The sequence below is a fragment of the Astatotilapia calliptera genome, chromosome 14, assembly GCF_964374335.1.
Source record: "Astatotilapia calliptera chromosome 14, fAstCal68.1, whole genome shotgun sequence".
NCBI classification, from domain to species: Eukaryota; Metazoa; Chordata; class Actinopteri; order Cichliformes; family Cichlidae; genus Astatotilapia; species Astatotilapia calliptera.
Window position 1 is genome coordinate 18,360,783 of NC_137435.1, and position 16,371 is coordinate 18,377,153.

Consider the following 16,371-nt stretch of genomic DNA (forward strand, 5'->3'; position numbering starts at 1 on the left):
CTCTCCTCACATCATCATTGAGTTTATTATCGGGCAACAGGCTCAAATCTTATTTGCTCAGCACAGGAATGCAACGTGGATAACTTCATGTGAGGACTCAAATGCTAGACTGTAAACCAGAATTGTTATTTTGCAAGCAACCCCTTCAGGATTATTGCAGAGACACTGGCAGATTCATCTTTTAAGTTTGGAAACGTGAAAATAATATAGGAGGGACTATTTTAGTAGCAAAGCTGCATAAAATACAACTTACAACTACAACACCTCGAGCTCAGGATCCACCTTAAATCCATCATCATGTTAGGCGATACTAAGCCTATTTCAAAGTGCCAATTATATCCATACAATACAATAAATAGACCTATGGATTTCACTGCTTTGCACAGCTCGTAATAAGCAAGACAAACATAATGAATCCACTAATGTAAACTTCATTAAAAAAAATTGTACCTGAATTTTTCATGTATCGCTTTATTGGATATTTATTCGAACTTTCTGAGTGACTCTGCTGGAGTGGAAGTTGTGTCACTTGGTTTGAACTCTTCAGCTCTGGCAAATCACGAGTTGTAACCCAGACCCAACAACAACAAAGCATTTGAACTCTGTCTAATTTTGCCCAGCAGATGACACCAAACCACACAGAAGTAAGGTTAAGCAGCCACTCCCATTCATGGTTTAAACTGTTTAAGTGTCCAGAAAGTAATGACTCACATCAACTCAGGTATTCAGCTTTTTTTCTTTACTTTGGATACCAAACTTAAAATAGAAAATATTATCCTTACTTACCAACTACACTCATTTTTTTTCTTCCAACTATTTACTTTTAAGCCTGTAAACTAACACAGTCATGTTTTAATCTTTACTTATGGAAATATTTCAAAAGTAAGACCCATTTTAATATTTAACCTCCTAAGACCCAAACTCTTTCATGGCATGCATTTTTAATTTCTCTTTGATATTTGGGATGATTGGGACCTGATGAAGGTAAAAACAAAGAATTGCCAGATTTTTTTTTTTTTTTACCTGATTTTTGTTTGTAAGAAAAATGAGAGCCACATATGAGGATTCATTTAAAATTTCGATAGAACAGTGGCAGTATAATGTCCTTGTAAGGGGATATCAGGCCCTTGTAGAGCAAGATTTAGTATTTTGGTCTAAATAACCCCAAATGTGATGTCCACATATGTGGACGCAGGGTCCTAGAAGGTTAAAGACACAGACTATTTTACATGCTTTTGTCTCTTAACATCTAGATTACTACAATGACTGTTTTACTTCCTAACCTACTGAATGACTGCAGACTATACAGAACTCAGGTGCCATGATTTGAACTTGAGCAAAGTGATGGGATCACATCAGTATGCATTGGAATCGATTTTAAGATTGTACTGATTATTTTTGCAGCACCACTTCCTACCTTGACTGAAAACTAAGTCTTTAATTTGAATGGTCTTTTTTATCGCATACATTTCTTACTTGCGTTTCATTTACCTGATCTCGTAGAGCAGTTTGTGATCTGAAAAAGGTCCATATTTATTATTATTTATGAAAAAAGATTTATTTATGTAAATAATTATATTTTCTTGTACGTTACAAAAAAGTAACACATTACAGAAAAGTTAAAGAAAACTTTTACATTTATTTGGTAGAACTGGATTTAATGCGGCATTAACATGTGGTTAAACTTGAGAGTTGTGGGTTTCTAGTAACAAACCATCAGCCATTCCTGAAATCACTTATTTGTTGCAGAGGATTTTTTTTTATGTAGAACAAATGCTTTTACTTTTGTTTACTTTAAGTACAGTTCAGCAATAATATTAATTATATATATATATATTAGGGGTGCAACGATATTCGTATCGATATTGAACCGTTCGATACAGTGCTTTCGGTTCGGTACGCATATGTATCGAACAATACAACATTTGTAATTTATTTTATCAATTTTCCTTCTGATGATGCTGTCTGTGTGGAGCGCTCAGTGAATCTGTGTTCGACTACTCCGCCTAGGCTGCACTGTCGAGCGCAGATCCACTGAGCGCTCCACACAGACAGCATCGTCAGAAGGAAGAGCACAGGGCAAACTAGCGAGACAGAAGTTAAGCTCTCCTTGCAACAGGCAAATTGAACCTCATTCAGTTCTGGCGTTTGGAATTATTTTGGTTTTCATGTGACATATGACCCTGAAGGTAAGCGAGTCATGGACTAAAGTAAAACAGTATGTTGGATGTGCCATGCAATGCTCAATTACATTGGTGTGAACTAGTGTGTTAGCGCAGTTAGCTCGTTAACGTGTTGGCCGTCTAGCCCCATGCACGGAGCGATCGGCGGTAGCTCGTTAACGGAGATTTGCTGTGTTGTGGCGTTAAGGTCATTTCAACGAGATTAACCTGAAAGCACTAGTGGGAACACAACGAATATGACTGCACATTTACACCACATTTACACCGACATCATCCTAGTGCAAAGACAAAAACAACAAGCATGCTACTAACTTTAGCCGAGTCATTTAGACAGCTGTTAGCACATGATTCTCCTTATGCTGCTGAGAATATAGCCCAGAAGAAGCGGATAGTATAGCTTTTATTTTGGAAAGAGCCATTTCTCTGTAATAAACTCTCTTTTCCAAAGATGAGTGATTCCTCAATCAGATACAGGGCTTGCAATATCGCTAGCCCGACGTCCCAGAGCTAGCGATTTTTTCAGTCGGGCTACCAAAATCTATCTCTTCCCTGCCCGTCGGGCTATTGTAGGAAAAATATATGTCAATGCTTTTGCATTCTTTCAGAAATGTAGCTGGGTAATTATGTCATTGGCATCTGTGAGCCACTGTCAATATGTGACATATTGAAGTCGCGTTTGAATTTGCGCTTGTTTTTTTGCTTTCACTTTGCAATCGTGCGAACTGTGTATAGAGAGCGACAGCACTGATCTGTGAGTGATGATAATTTGTGCACCAATTCCTCTGACATCGTCTTATTAATCGTTAGCTTACTATGCAAACATGACAAGTGAAATCTCCCGCAGCTTAAACATGTGAGAGGTTGATCGCGCAGAGAATCGCTGAGCTTATGTGAGTGAGTGTGTAAAAGCAGCAGGATATATATTTCAGTTCTGCTGAGCCAAATAAGACAGGTCAGGGTGAAGAAGTGACAGCCAAAGAAAAGCTTACCACAAAACGGAGAAGTTATGACAAATCAGACTATAAGGCAAAAAGAAAGTGCAGCTTTATGGTTTCATGGACAAAAGAATTTCTGTGGCTGCAATATGACGAGCTAAATAACCAGGGCTGCACATAAGTGGTCCGCAGGTGCGCATTCGCTGTCAAAATAAAAAACGCGCACAAGGGTTAGGGTTAAATTTAAAAACTGTACTTTTGAGTTAAAATATATATTTATAATTTTAATAAATGACAAATTAAAAATGCATGAACATTTTTTTTGTATCGAAAAAATATCGAACCGTGACACCAAAGTATCGAACCGAACCGGACCGTGAATTTTGTGTATCGTTGCACCCCTAATATATATATATATATATATATATATATATATATATTTCTAGTGGGATCACTGCTTTGGTAGTTTTACTCATCCTTCTTCTTCTGCCACTTGATGTGAGTAACCAACACAATATCTGTTACCATCAAAAGCAACTGAAACCCTTTCAGGATTTGTTTTACAGTGTAAGATGATTACAGCATTATGTCATAGGAGCAATTATCTGTGTATTTATTACAAGTTGTCAAAATAAATAAAAAATGAACCCTCTCCAACAACGAAGCATTACAAATGTTATTAAACATACAAGTTTCTCAGTTTCTTGTCCAAGTGATATTCTATATTCCCACCCAGAGGGGTTATCTGTAACAGTTGGGATTTTCTCTGCAGTACATGTCTGCAGAGTACAGTACCAATTTCTCACAAGCTTCCCAGCGTATCTTCTTTCCTCCAAATCTAAATCCTTGCCTTCTCTTGTGCCCTGGTTTTATACTTTTCTAGTGTGATTATATGTCAGTAACCATTATAGTTCTTGTTGAAAGGAGCCAGTAAAGCTGCACACAAATCCTTGTTGGAGCTCACTGTCATGATAATCCTGTGTGGTCTGTGAAACATACCCTGCTAAAGATGGTGACACTACAGTTGATTTCAGCCACTGTTCTTGGAGCAATGTATTGATGCATCAGGCAAGTTAATTTCACAGTAAAATTCACATATTTTACAGTAGTAGTGCTTCTGTTAAGCTTATTAAATGAAATAGGTTTGATACCTAATCTTAGTCTTTATAAAGATAAACATTAAGTATTAAGATAAACTATTAAATATTAAGATTAAGCCACACATGTCCAGTGTTTGAGACATTGGTGGCTAAAGCTGACCCATTAACCTCTGGACATGTGACCATCATGTTCTCTGTTTTCTGTATATTATTATAGGGGCTTTACCTTGCAATATAAAATGTGCTGAGGCAACTGTTGTTGTAATTTTGGTGCTATATAAATAAAACGGATTTGAACTGAATCATTCTACTTGCATAATTCACTGATTTCATTTCATTTCATTTCATTTATTTATTTATTTCACACTTGGTACAACAATTCAAACAAACCAACCACACTTTCTATCAAAAAGCACTACAACCATGTGTGCAGTCAAGGTCATTGCAGGAAAAAAATATAACAATACAAGGACTAAGGAGTGGAAGAATGGCCTGTGAATTTTTTCTAAACAAGTTTCCTCTGAGGTAAAAATCAGGACAGAGTGACACTGGATAGAGTGACAAATGTTTTCTTTCACCTTGGGCTCTTTAGCAGAACACTAAGCTAATTTTCTTCTATATTACTAGTGAACAATGGGTGTTCTCAGTAGAGTTGTAACAGTTATGGCCTATAGGTATCTAGTCTATAGGCAATGCAGTTCTATCAAGATTGAAATAAGTCTGACATGCAAGGGGAACTAACAGCAAGTTTTTAATAGGCTGTTGTGGCAAGATCACCTCTCAAGCATTCATTGTGCATAATTCTCAAGAGATAAAGCCACTCTTGAAGCATGTATGTTTAGTCTTTTTGTTTTTTTGCTTTTGCTTTTGAAATCTGATTCTTGAATTATTTGCAAGTCGATGGAGGATCTCAGTTATTAAATTTATGCATTGGCCTGGGTTCTGCTTTGTAAAATGCATTTGCTCTGCATGTGTTTCAGGCATTTTTTTATTAGAAACATTAGCTGCAATATGATAATGAAAAACCTGCAGGTCTTCAGTAATGTTGCCTGATTTTTGTAAGAAGTTATAGTGAAAAATTAAGTAAGGGAGAAAAGTGTCCGTGGCTCACTTTGTCTGAAGTCAGTTGAAAAGTTCAACAAACTAATATGCACACTGCATCAAGGTTTAAACCTCACTTGCCTCATTGCAGGAAGGTGCGACAGCCGACAGCTATATTTAACTTCTGTTCTTTGATAATGATTTCTGATGGAAGAAACCCGAAACAACAGTTGCAGCTAACCTGCGGGAGCTGTGTCACACAAGTCCCAGTACACAAAGATAGGGGAAAGTGTGTGTGTGTGTGTGTGTAGGGGTCTAAAATTAGACAAAGGGAGGGCTACTGAGTCACGCAACTGTGGTATGTATCCTGAATACTATATAAGCCATATATCTCAAATACTGTGACAAGCACCTGCTCAGGTATCACCAAGGTAAGACCCTCTTCTGGTTGTTGCATAGGTTTCTTCCTAAAATAAAGAATTATATGCAGTACTGTGAAAAAGGATTCAGTCAATTGTCATTTTTTAAAAATACAGTAATGTGGAAATGGGAAATTGGTGCAATGATACATCTATTGTTAAGTAGTCTTAAAGAATAGTTCTTCAGGCTTCTTGAAGCTCAAAGCTTTTCTTTGGATGGTGGTTGCCTTTTGGTCAGCTCCATGTCAAGATGCCACTGATTTTCAGTCCAGTTCTTGTGTAAATTGGCAAACATCCTTTTCGCCCCATTTCCTTCCTTGAGAATGGTTTCTTGACAGCCAGAATTCGACTGAGACCATTTCTGACGAGGCTTCAGTGAACAGTAGATGAATTCGCTAAAGGGCCAGATGCATCTCTCAGGTCCCATGTCAGGTCATTGCTGTATTTATCTAATTTCTTAAGGACATTATTTTCAGATTTTGTTCATGTGCTGTAGATAGTTTTTTAGGCCTACCACTTCTTCTTTTGTCCTCCTCTGTTTTTTTAAGGACTGCATACTGTGATATACCAGGCATGATACAATTTAAAATTGGCTCTCTGATAGGTTATCTACTATTATCATAGGTCAGTGAAATTAAAAGAAAACCCCCCCAGAAAACTGTTCAAGACCACTTAAAAAGAAATTACAAAAGCGTCTGGCTTCTCTAAAGAAATGAAGTGTGGCTCCGGACCTTTCCACATGATTGTAGACCTTATTATAAACATTGGAATCATCTAGTAGAAAAACAGCAACTTATTTACACATTTTTCACATAAAATAATAAAAATAACTGTTGCTACTGTTGTTTTACTCCTTTTACAGGAACTGCCATTATGGCTCTTTACCGTTGTCTCCCCCTGCTGGTGATGCTTTTGCAGCCTGTTCGGTGCCTCTATAACTGCTCCTCTGAATATCAAAGGACCCCAGGTACTTTTTGTGTGACTTTCAACAAATAAAATATCAGTGCTATTAAGAAAACAAAAATAATGCTCTTTTTAAAACTTTTTGACCAAATTTGGTAGATATTTATTTAGCTGTACAAGATTTAGGCTTTAAACATGGCAGCCACTAAATCATAATCATTTAACCTTTTAATTAAAAAAAAAAAATCACATTATTAATATATAAAATTAAACAACTATTTAACTCCCAGGGTTTTTAAAATTTCTTTCTTTCGCAGAAAACTCAGACCTAATGGTTCAATGTGGCACCAGCAAGATTACCCTGGACATCAACCTATGCACAGTTCAGTGGGCTGGCTTCAATGCCACAGAGCTAGCACTGAATGGGCAGTACAGTAATACAGCGTGCCAGGGCTCTGTGGACACCAGTGTGAACCCTCCGGTCGTCCATTTCCAGCTTCCTGTCAACCAGAGTCAGGATAACTCCTGTCGCCAGTCTCTGCAGGTTATTGGATATTGGAGAATGGAGAGATTGGCAAAAAATGACACATATCTGGAAAATGGAGCTGCCAGATGTTAGATATCTGGCTGCTTTTTGGGAAACTGTTTAGCAGCATATATGAACCACAATCGTATCTCTTTCTATCTTTCTTAGATTGTAGATGAAAAGCCAGACCCTTCAGGTCCCTTCAGCAGCTTCTCGAGTATCCAGGCAGTTATTGTTACAGGATACATTAACACACCTAGATCTGACCAGGGGCTGATCAGCTACTCCACAGATCTCTATTACCACTTCTCCTGCCGATATCCACTGCAATACCTTTTGAACAATACACAGATTACAGCGTGAGGAACCAGATATACTTACTCCAGAGATGTGTTTCTTATTGCGCATTTATACAGCAAATCTAAAAGTTACCATATGTTTCTCTGTCTTTTTTTGCATGTTTTCAATTATTTTTCTAGCTCCTCAGTCTCTGTGGCAACCAGCAACAATAATGGGACCTTCATCGATTCACTCAAAATGAGTGTTTTTAACGTAGGTATAAATTATCAGTCAGCTCATGAGGACACAAATCAGATGTGTTTCTAATGACTTGGTTTACTCTGACACTCTTTTTCTAGGACTCTAACTATAACTATCCGTTAGTGGTGCCTCCACCAGGACTTGAGCTGCGAACCAAGTTATATGTGGAGGTCAAGGCTGATAATCTGACACAAAAGTAAGTAAATGCCTTTCGGATGCTCATAACGAACTCATCAGACTTCATTCCTGTTGATTCAGTATTGTCTTTTTTTTTAGTTTCAATTTACTCTTGGATCGTTGTTTTGCTACTCCAACTCCTTACAATATGCCACAGAGCGTGCAGTATGACTTCTTCACTGGGTAAGAAAGCGCACACTAGCACAGTGTAACTGTACATTAAGATATTTTCATGTCTCTAATAAAAAAAAAAAACACTTTCCACCAGCTGCAATATAGCTAACAGGACGACTGTGACGAGCAATGGCGTCTCCACGGTTGCCCGGTTTAACTTTGAGGCCTTCCGCTTTGTTCAGCACCATGACCAGGCAAAGTCCAGCATCTATGTGCACTGCATGCTGAGACTCTGTGAGCCTAGCAAATGTCAACAAATTCAGGTAATTTCAAGTAAGTTGAAAAGTCAAGAATGAGCGCATTCTTTGAAACAGCAGATAAAGTCATGGTAGAGAAAAGATACCACAGACAATATTTAATAATATATAATATATATTACTTAATGGTTTTATAGAACTTGGCAGGAAAGAGATTGTTATTTCCACCAGCAACACTTTGTGGTTCACAGTTGGGCCACTAAATCCCTGGGGCTGTAGGCTCATCCCTATCTTAACATGTATATTATAAATCCATAGTTTCCACATGTTTTGTGTTAAACATTTTCAGAATTGTGCTAATAACAGAAGAAAAAGGTCTTTGGTTCCTTTTGGTAAAGAAAGCAGCGAATCAACTACCATTTCAGTCGGACCTCTTTACATGGCTAAAGGTTTGAAACATATTTTTATTCTTTTCTTGCGATTTTCCAAGAATACTTAAGTTACAAAGTTTCTCACTTTCCGTTTTTCTTTTACTTTATTAAAGACTCTCCCAATGCAGAAGACAGTGAGTATAGTTTAGTTAGACTCATAAATACATCTTAATATTGTTTCATAATTCAAAAAGCAAACTTAATTCATCTCTTCTTGTGTGCATCAGGTAATACCGTGACTTCAGGCAGCGATGGCCATAACATGACAGGCCTGACTGTGCGCCTGCTGTCCTGCTGGGTCTTGGTGGCTGGTTTGTTCTGAAGCTGTTTAATTGCACTGGACTGACAGATCAACCAGCCAATTCTCTTTGCATTGTCACCTTGTACAATGCTGAAGCTGCATAGTGCTGTAGATTGTGAGGTAAAATCTGATAATGTTGTAGTTTTCATCCTATTAAATATAATTTTGTATCCATACTTAGTTGTCAGTTGTGAAGGGAAAGTCAAACTTGAACTGTAAAGCAATTAAAAAACAAGTAATTCTGATATTTTATGGCAATAGAAATAAATTTTGATTATACTTGTCTACAAGATGTTTTTTCTGTAAGATGTCTTCTATAGAATCTCAACTGCTTATAAGCAAATAAAGTATATGCTTTAAATAAACACAAACAAACAAAGAAGCTCAGAGACTCTGTGACTGACATGCAATAATTAATTGACAGAAAGAAAGGGTCATTTGTACAGTGTCATGAATACCTTTACTCTCAAAAGACAGCGATATATATATACATATATATACATATTGACAATTCCTCACCGGGTCACATACAGAATGAGACAAATGCATCAAATTCACACTTTCAGACATATTTACAACATACTCACTGAGCTGCTACAATGGCAACAAACAAACAAATAAATGAAAAGGAATACAGATTTCTGTAGTCACTGCATTGACTGCATAATGTCCTGAATCAGAGCTGAGAGCTTAACTGAGAAGTCCTCCCGCAAAGAGCCACTTTGGAGTGTAAATGAAGAAGAAGTCGCGCTAGAGGCTCTTGGGACCCCAAGCTCCTTTTCCAGCCCTGTGAACAGCCTTTCCATTCGAGCTTGAAGCACTTGGACCTCCACGGATGCATTTTGGCAGAACTGCTCTATGCTACCTCTCACTTCTGCTGTATGAGGTTGTGCAGATTGTAGCACTGCCGAAAGCTGTACTTTCAGGGCCTCCACTCTGTTCTGTGCCTCCTCTTTAAGTGAACTCACTTCCTGTCCCAACTTGGAGCTCATTTCCAGCCATACATTTGATGTGCTTGGCTCTTCTTCACGATCACTAGTCTGTTTCAGATGTTCAATCACTCCACTTGCTTTGGTATAAAAGTCACTGATGGTGTTAGCAAACTTAAAACTGCTGTGCTCCAGGGATTGGCTGATTAACTCGAAGGCTTCCTGATACAGAGACGGACTGGCCTCCTCCTGAGCCTCAGCTGTTTCTAAAGCCTGTAGATAGAGACCCAGCTGGCTGCACAGATCTTGGCTGTTGCTACTAAGAGAGCCTTGGAGCTGCTGAGTCAGGGGAGTTAAGCGTTCTCTCATGCTGGCCAGGCGGGAACTGAGATGCGCCGAAGATGGGGACAGCCTCTCTCGCAGCTCCACCAGCTCTTGACGCAGACGGATGCGCAGGCGCTCCGACTCCATGGCGAGCTTGCGCTGCATTTCCTCTGCCACAGGGTTGTCATCATGTTCTTGGTTGTAAAGTGCACTGCTGTCTATGCTGCTCTTGTAAACCTTTCTGCAGAAATCAAGAAAGAAGAACAGAATTATAACGTGTGAAGACAGGTTATATGCTACAAAATAGTAATAAGCAAGTATTTATATTTGCATATGTCTTTAGACACTGAAGATATGGTCGTTCATGAAGACAACTTACTGCAAATCTTTTGTGAGGTCTGCCTTGCCATGAGCTTGGTTGGTCTTTCCATCAGACCACGTTGGCTCTCTGCTGTCACTGTGTAGTGGGTATCCTATAGTTTTAAAAAAAAGCATAAATCTACATAAATAAAGAATTACATGGCAAAATGAAGAAAAAGGAGGAAAGGAGGAGATAAGCATACCTGAAGTTGTCAGGAAGGACACAGCAAAGATTACAACTTTTAAATGCATGTTCATCTTTCTGTAGAAGGACAGATGATAGAAAAATATTAGAATTTTACCCTCAAAACATATAACTATAAGAACGTTTCAATATATTCTTCTCCCAGTACAAAAATAAGCACATTATGCATGTAAGTATGTCTTTACCTGAGTATCAGGGGTGTGTGGACTGACTGCTCATCTCATCTGACTTATAAAGTCCTTGTTATCAGAGCAGCTGCCCCAACTCTGCTTATGTCAACAGTCAACACGTGGAGGGTCACACTGATGATAGAATTTTACTACCTTTGGAATTTTGAGTGAAAAAAAGCCTAAAGTAAGTTAGAAACACACCTTGCACGGAAGAAATGGCCTTCACGTCTGCAAATGCTTGAAAGTGTATTACACTTGTAACCCTAATATCCAGCAAAGCCTAACTCCACTAGTGAAAAGAAAAAATAAAGAGTCTGACTGTACTGAACTCATTCTCGTTCTCATTTGATTTGATACCACAATAGCTTCTGGTCTCAGACACTCATTTCAATACAGTGTGGGATGCAATTTGCATACTATAGTTGGATTTATAGCAGAAAAATGTAAGTAAGATGTGTATGCTATAGGTTGTGGCTACCTTGTGATTGAGAAGCCATTATTTCAAGTAACAAAGGTGTAGCCTGGCCTATTTATGGCAGCGTTTTGTACCTTTGCCCCTTCTACACTGTCACGGGAGATGACTGATAACATTTGGAGCACCTAAAAGCAGCTTTCAAGATTATACTTAAAGAAGTCTGATGTTCATTTTATGAATTACATGAAAACCTTTTCACCCAAGCTAGCTAGTGCTAGTTTCCAGCTGTACCTTAGCGTTTGCATGCAAAGTTTAGACAGGATCTCTTGTTTCAGTCCATCTACCCCCTTTTGTAAAAACATTTTCACTCCTGGCTACAACCCCCAGCAAGAAAAGGGTAATTATCAAAATGCAAAAACAAAGCCTACAAACCCAGTGGGTAAGTTTACACTGCACAAGAGGCAGCTAGCTCAAAGTTCACATTATAATGAACTAGTTCAGATTGCATGACTACATGTTGTTTAATGAAAGGAGAGCACAGGGGTGTGCTGGAGTTTGAGTCTGAGAAGCCACCCACCGCCTAGCACTATTTGGCACATTCTCCCTGTGCTAGCATGGGTTCTTCCAGGTACTCAGGCTTCCTCCCAGAATTCAAATACATGCATGTGATAAACAACCTCTTTTTGTGACACTTTTTTTTAGATTCACTTCACAGGAGGCTGAGCTGCAGATGCCAAAAATGAGGACATGACCAGGATGAGTCTATCACAGACTGACAGACAAAGTTAGAGAGGCAAGGTTGAGATGGTTGGCACAGATGATGTGCAAATGAAGAATAGTGGATATTTTAGATGAAGAATTTGCTCTTTGCTTAGTACCTCTTTCATTCTTTTGTTCTAAAAGGCCTTAAAATGTCTTTGTCCTTACCTCCATGCTAAAAAGCAAAAAAAAGAAGAAATCTGTGCAAGAGGTAAATGTCAGTCTATAGTTCATGGAAAGGTCTCATTCCTCCCAAGTGTGGACATTTTACCTTGAATTCTTGCAGGGGTTTGGATTTATTAGGGTGACCCAAACAAGTTTAACAATGTTATTTGCAGACACATGTGAACTTTGGCCTGATTTCTGTCTTTTTACGTCAAAAGCTCATTTTACAAGAACCCAGACTACGTGAATATTTGCACTGAGTAGCTTGTTTGACTTGCAGTCAAGGTTATGGCTTTTTATGCATCATTCCCGACGAAAAGTTGTTTGTTGTGTGTTTTGTAGTCTTTAAATTGTGTAACAGTTCAACGAAATGCGTTTTGGACCAGCTCACCAAGCTTTAGTTTATCATGGATTGCTTTGGATGCTTGACAGAGAAGAGTTTTCTCATCAGTGTTTGTGCTGCTTGTAAGAACAGAAAAAAACAACTCATGTAAACAGCGCGGAGGTCCTTTTAAACTTTTGAGTTGCTTTTGCTTTTTATATTTTTATGCTGCTGGTAATAAAATCTGTGATATTATTTAGCAGTTCTTTGTTGGCTATGTTTACTGTTTTTTGGTAAGTGAAATGTGCAGGCTTTTCCCACCAGTGACACGCGTATGTGGGTGAAAGTTGAACGCTGCTCGGTTAGATAAATTGCGAGTAGTCATCAGAAGATCATAGTTCATGGCTACCCTAGTGGAATATCTAGGTTATTCGTATGATCTAAAGTCCAGTATCTATTTCACTACAAAAACAGCACAGAGTGAGAAAGACTTTGGTTACTGTACACAACAATGGACCTGTTGGCTCCTCTTTGCACTGAAGAGTTTGAGCATATGTGACTCTTGTCACACGTATATGGTGAGCTGAGGGCACATGGATGTATAACCACGAGTTTATATTTCTAGAAAATGATGATATTGTTTAACATTACATAAAATTGCATGGAAATAACTCGTCAGATCATTACACTTTATATAACAACAACCTGGATTACTGATGATCAATGGGCAGTTTAATCAGTTCACAGATAAAAGTGGCATTTGTTGATGCAAATGATCTGTCGCTTTTGAGCCACACAGACCTTGACCTTAGTTTCATTCCACTTTCAGCTAATTTGCAGCAGCTATCAGAAAGTAAACACACACGGACAACGCAGCATTCGACAGGTTTGTGAGACTGGTTCATCGGCAGGTGAAGCTAAAGCTTGCACAATGACAGACTCTTGATCTGATCAGTTATCCATACCATACTTGTCATACTATGTGAATTTAAAAGTTGCCTCTGTGAATGGGAATGGTATTTGAGAACTGGTTACAAGCTAAAAAGATTCTGGAAATAACAGGATTCTGGATTCTCTGTTCCTTTTATCAGTGCTGGTGTGTTTTTCTGACAGTCTCACGTCACAAAACAATGACGTGAAACTCCGAGCAGTGGAGCTTTTGTACAACCCAGTTTCTGGGAAGCCTTTATTCTTCTGTGTTTCCATGCTGTTTTTAACTCAGAGATAATGAAGCTGCATTGACCCTGAAAACCCATGTAGACTTACATTTTTTCAGGAATCAATAAGGAAATCAATAAAGAATTTGACCTGTAAGCAGAATCTGCAGTGGCATTTCTATACAAAAATCTTATTGATATCCTCTCTTAGATGAGACGCACCTCATTCTCAGTAGACTCCTCTAAAGCAAAGCTGCGTTGTTGTACCTCAGGAGCCAAATCATTAATCAGTATCATGGTAGCATTGAGAAGAACAAAAGCAGTAATGTGATCAGGCAGCATCAGTCTGTTTTTCTTTGCTGCTTTCCACCAGTGACCAGTCACTCCACTCTTACTGTCACCTTACCTTACTGGCCTTATAAATTTTTCAGCAAGCCATTGAAAGTTATGCAGATTAACTAGCACACTACTTACCTTGCATCTCTGTGGGTTTGCAGCATCTCTAGAAGTACTTTCCAGTCTATGATGAAAACAAGGATCATGAATTAAATTATTCATTTTTTCCTTCCACAGTCTGGAATAGAGTTGGGATTAATGTTCATCTGGTTTTTACTTCAATGGTGGACATATTAACAATGCAGCAAACTTGCAAATGCATGGGGTTAGCTTCTCTGCGGTGGCTGTTTGCTTCTGTGCTGCTAACTGTGACTCGTGGAAACAACTTCAGTGGACATAACCAGGAGAGACCACGCTGTCAGCCAGGTAGGCTGTTTTGAGTGCATAATAAAGTGGCATTATTCTGGAAAACATTGCAACAACGCAAAAATAAAGAGAATAAAGAAAAATGGATGGCAAAAGATTTGTTTTATAGTGTGTGTGTGTGTGTGTGTGTGTGTGTGACACGATGTTATTGTTTCTATTAGGTTTCTACTGCCCACTGGGGAGCCCTGCTCCAGTCCCCTGTCCTAAAGGAACATATGGTCCACATGCTGGAGCTGTGTCCATGGACAGCTGCTTGAAGTGTCCTGCCCATCACTACTGCCCTAGACCCGGCTTGTATTCCCCACTTTCCTGTGGTCCAGTGGCTCAGCAGCCTGTGCCTGGCCAGGACACTTGCATCTGTCCAGAAGAAGGACAGAGTTTTCAGGTGTTGTTCACTGGCTTGTTTTGTTGAAGTGTTTTTCACATGATTGAAGGATCCACCTGGATATTTGTGTAGATTGTGGGTTAAGTGTATCTATGTGTTCTCCCCATTGTTTTCATTTGACTTCATCTGACACATCACAGCTTTCGACAGCGCTTGTCACACACTTCCTTTATTGTCTTTTGAGTTCATCCATTATAAATGAAACCCAAGGAAGAGCTCAAATTTCTCAAGCCTGTATTTTTTTGTGTTAGGAAAGCCGTGTTCCAGTGTGAACACTTTTATAGTCGGCAGAGTATCTTCCTCACTTTCCCTCTGAAGCATTCGACAGAACAATCTGTAGCTTCAAGCTCAATAGCTTCTGATCAAGTTTCCTCACTTCAGGGTCAAATTTCCTAGCCTACTGCAGTGCGCGCAGGTGTTGAGATATTCTTTCATCAGCTCAGACTAACAGAAATGAGATTTGTCTCGCTGTCATATCGGTGTTTGTGTATACAGTTGTATAAAAAAGGAAGGACAGGAAAATCAATGTTCAGACTGAGCAATAATAATACTCTGATATGTAGTAAGGTTCAAAGTGCAGTGTGTCTGTGTGTGTCAATGAATGAAGGAATGAATGAATGAGCACTTTGGAATATTAGGTAACAAACTGACCACAGCATGAACTGCTATCCCCCTGAGTTTTCCACAGGCCAGTGATGGACGTTGCCACTGCACCATCGGCTATCAAACCACCGGAAATGGAGACAAATGTGTACAACAACAGTACGATGTCTGCAGAGACGGAAAAACTCGCACACAGTATGGAGACTGCCGGGACAGACACCAGTGGTCATTTCACTGTAGTCAGCAGGTTATGCATTGTGCAATCATGTCATAATCAGATGTATACAGTCAAAGTAGGGCAAAGGTTCCGCCACAAAATGACATTAGACAGGAAACTTGTGCTCAAGATATGTGACACAAGTTCAGTTTTAAACTGCAGCCTGTTTACAGAACACACTGACTAAACATATTAAGCAAGGCTAATGAGTACAAACCAGATGTCTTTGCCCTCTCTTACATGAACCTGACAATAGTTTACCTAGCACAGACTCATATTAAGTCCACTTAGCATTTAACCATTAACTACTGCATGAAACTCTAACTTCATTAGCAATGCTTTCACTGTTCTTTCTGTTTAGAAAGGAGACCACTAAAAACTGTGAGCTGATTCTTGCTCTGCCTTTTTCCTGCAGGTGTGCCATACTGCAGAGGACTACCGGGGTTTTGATGGGGAGCTGGGCCTGTGTATTTGTAGAGAGCCTCCTGGAAGAGCTGCATGTGGAGGCCTTTGCAGGAGCAGGGCAGCTGCTGAACTGAAGCTCCAGTGTGAGACCAATGGGGAAATGGGACTGGTGTGGAGCTATGACAATCAGGTGAAGAAAGGAAATTGCAGGTTCATGCACTGAAGCACAAAAACTGTGCGATAACTATATAATGTAACATTTGCAC

General features: G+C 39.1%; 3 protein-coding genes across 7 annotated transcripts in view; 2 read left to right on the forward strand and 1 right to left on the reverse strand.

Moving 5' to 3' along the window:
* Positions 1–2,056: 2,056 nt before the first annotated feature.
* LOC113036454 (zona pellucida-like domain-containing protein 1) lies at positions 2,057–9,309 on the forward strand. Of its 3 annotated transcripts, none has more exons than XR_013901296.1 (11): positions 2,057–2,189; positions 6,541–6,645; positions 6,899–7,125; positions 7,276–7,466; positions 7,587–7,659; positions 7,746–7,843; positions 7,924–8,007; positions 8,093–8,271; positions 8,545–8,644; positions 8,740–8,760; positions 8,854–8,918. XR_013901296.1 is itself a non-coding variant. In XM_080288710.1 (11 exons), the coding sequence occupies exons 2-11, from the start codon at positions 6,552–6,554 to the stop codon at positions 8,946–8,948; spliced, it is 1,152 nt and encodes a 383-aa protein (XP_080144836.1). In that variant the 5' UTR covers positions 2,057–2,189; positions 6,541–6,551; the 3' UTR covers positions 8,949–9,309. The 3 variants fall into 3 exon arrangements, 2 of the variants coding, with proteins under 2 accessions (XP_080144836.1, XP_026048614.2); XM_080288710.1 differs by having other exon boundaries at positions 8,093–8,261; positions 8,854–9,309; XM_026192829.2 differs by lacking the exon at positions 2,057–2,189 and having other exon boundaries at positions 6,535–6,645; positions 8,093–8,261; positions 8,854–9,309.
* An 18-nt stretch (positions 9,310–9,327) lies between these two features.
* Positions 9,328–10,993, reverse strand: LOC113036452 (uncharacterized). The gene is made up of 4 exons (XM_026192826.2): positions 10,931–10,993; positions 10,744–10,802; positions 10,560–10,653; positions 9,328–10,421 (listed from the first exon to the last, which is right to left on the reverse strand). The coding sequence occupies exons 2-4, from the start codon at positions 10,796–10,798 to the stop codon at positions 9,575–9,577; spliced, it is 996 nt and encodes a 331-aa protein (XP_026048611.1). The 5' UTR covers positions 10,799–10,802; positions 10,931–10,993; the 3' UTR covers positions 9,328–9,574.
* A 5,049-nt stretch (positions 10,994–16,042) lies between these two features.
* The window catches only part of LOC113036758 (uncharacterized), a 29,599-nt gene continuing 29,270 nt past the window's right edge, over positions 16,043–16,371 (forward strand). For 2 of the 3 annotated variants that reach the window (XM_080288712.1, XM_080288713.1), the window contains exon 1: positions 16,043–16,295. In XM_080288712.1, coding sequence (XP_080144838.1) covers positions 16,266–16,295 — 30 coding nt within the window. In that variant the 5' untranslated portion in view covers positions 16,043–16,265. The remainder of the gene's footprint in view (positions 16,296–16,371) is intronic. The other variant, XM_026193222.2, reaches the window with a different exon arrangement.

Bases quoted from the DNA above. Each gene is read 5' to 3' on its own strand.
- LOC113036454 (XM_080288710.1), top strand. From the start codon at position 6,552: ATGGCTCTTTACCGTTGTCTCCCCCTGCTGGTGATGCTTTTGCAGCCT. The intron at 8,645-8,739 runs GTTTGAAACATA...ACTTTATTAAAG, and splicing joins ACCTCTTTACATGGCTAAAG to ACTCTCCCAATGCAGAAGAC. The intron at 8,761-8,853 runs GTGAGTATAGTT...TGTGTGCATCAG, and splicing joins CTCTCCCAATGCAGAAGACA to GTAATACCGTGACTTCAGGC.
- LOC113036452 (XM_026192826.2), bottom strand. From the start codon at position 10,798: ATGAACATGCATTTAAAAGTTGTAATCTTTGCTGTGTCCTTCCTGACA. The intron at 10,654-10,743 runs GTATGCTTATCT...TTAAAACTATAG, and splicing joins GTCCTTCCTGACAACTTCAG to GATACCCACTACACAGTGAC. The intron at 10,422-10,559 runs GTAAGTTGTCTT...TGATTTCTGCAG, and splicing joins GACCTCACAAAAGATTTGCA to AAAGGTTTACAAGAGCAGCA.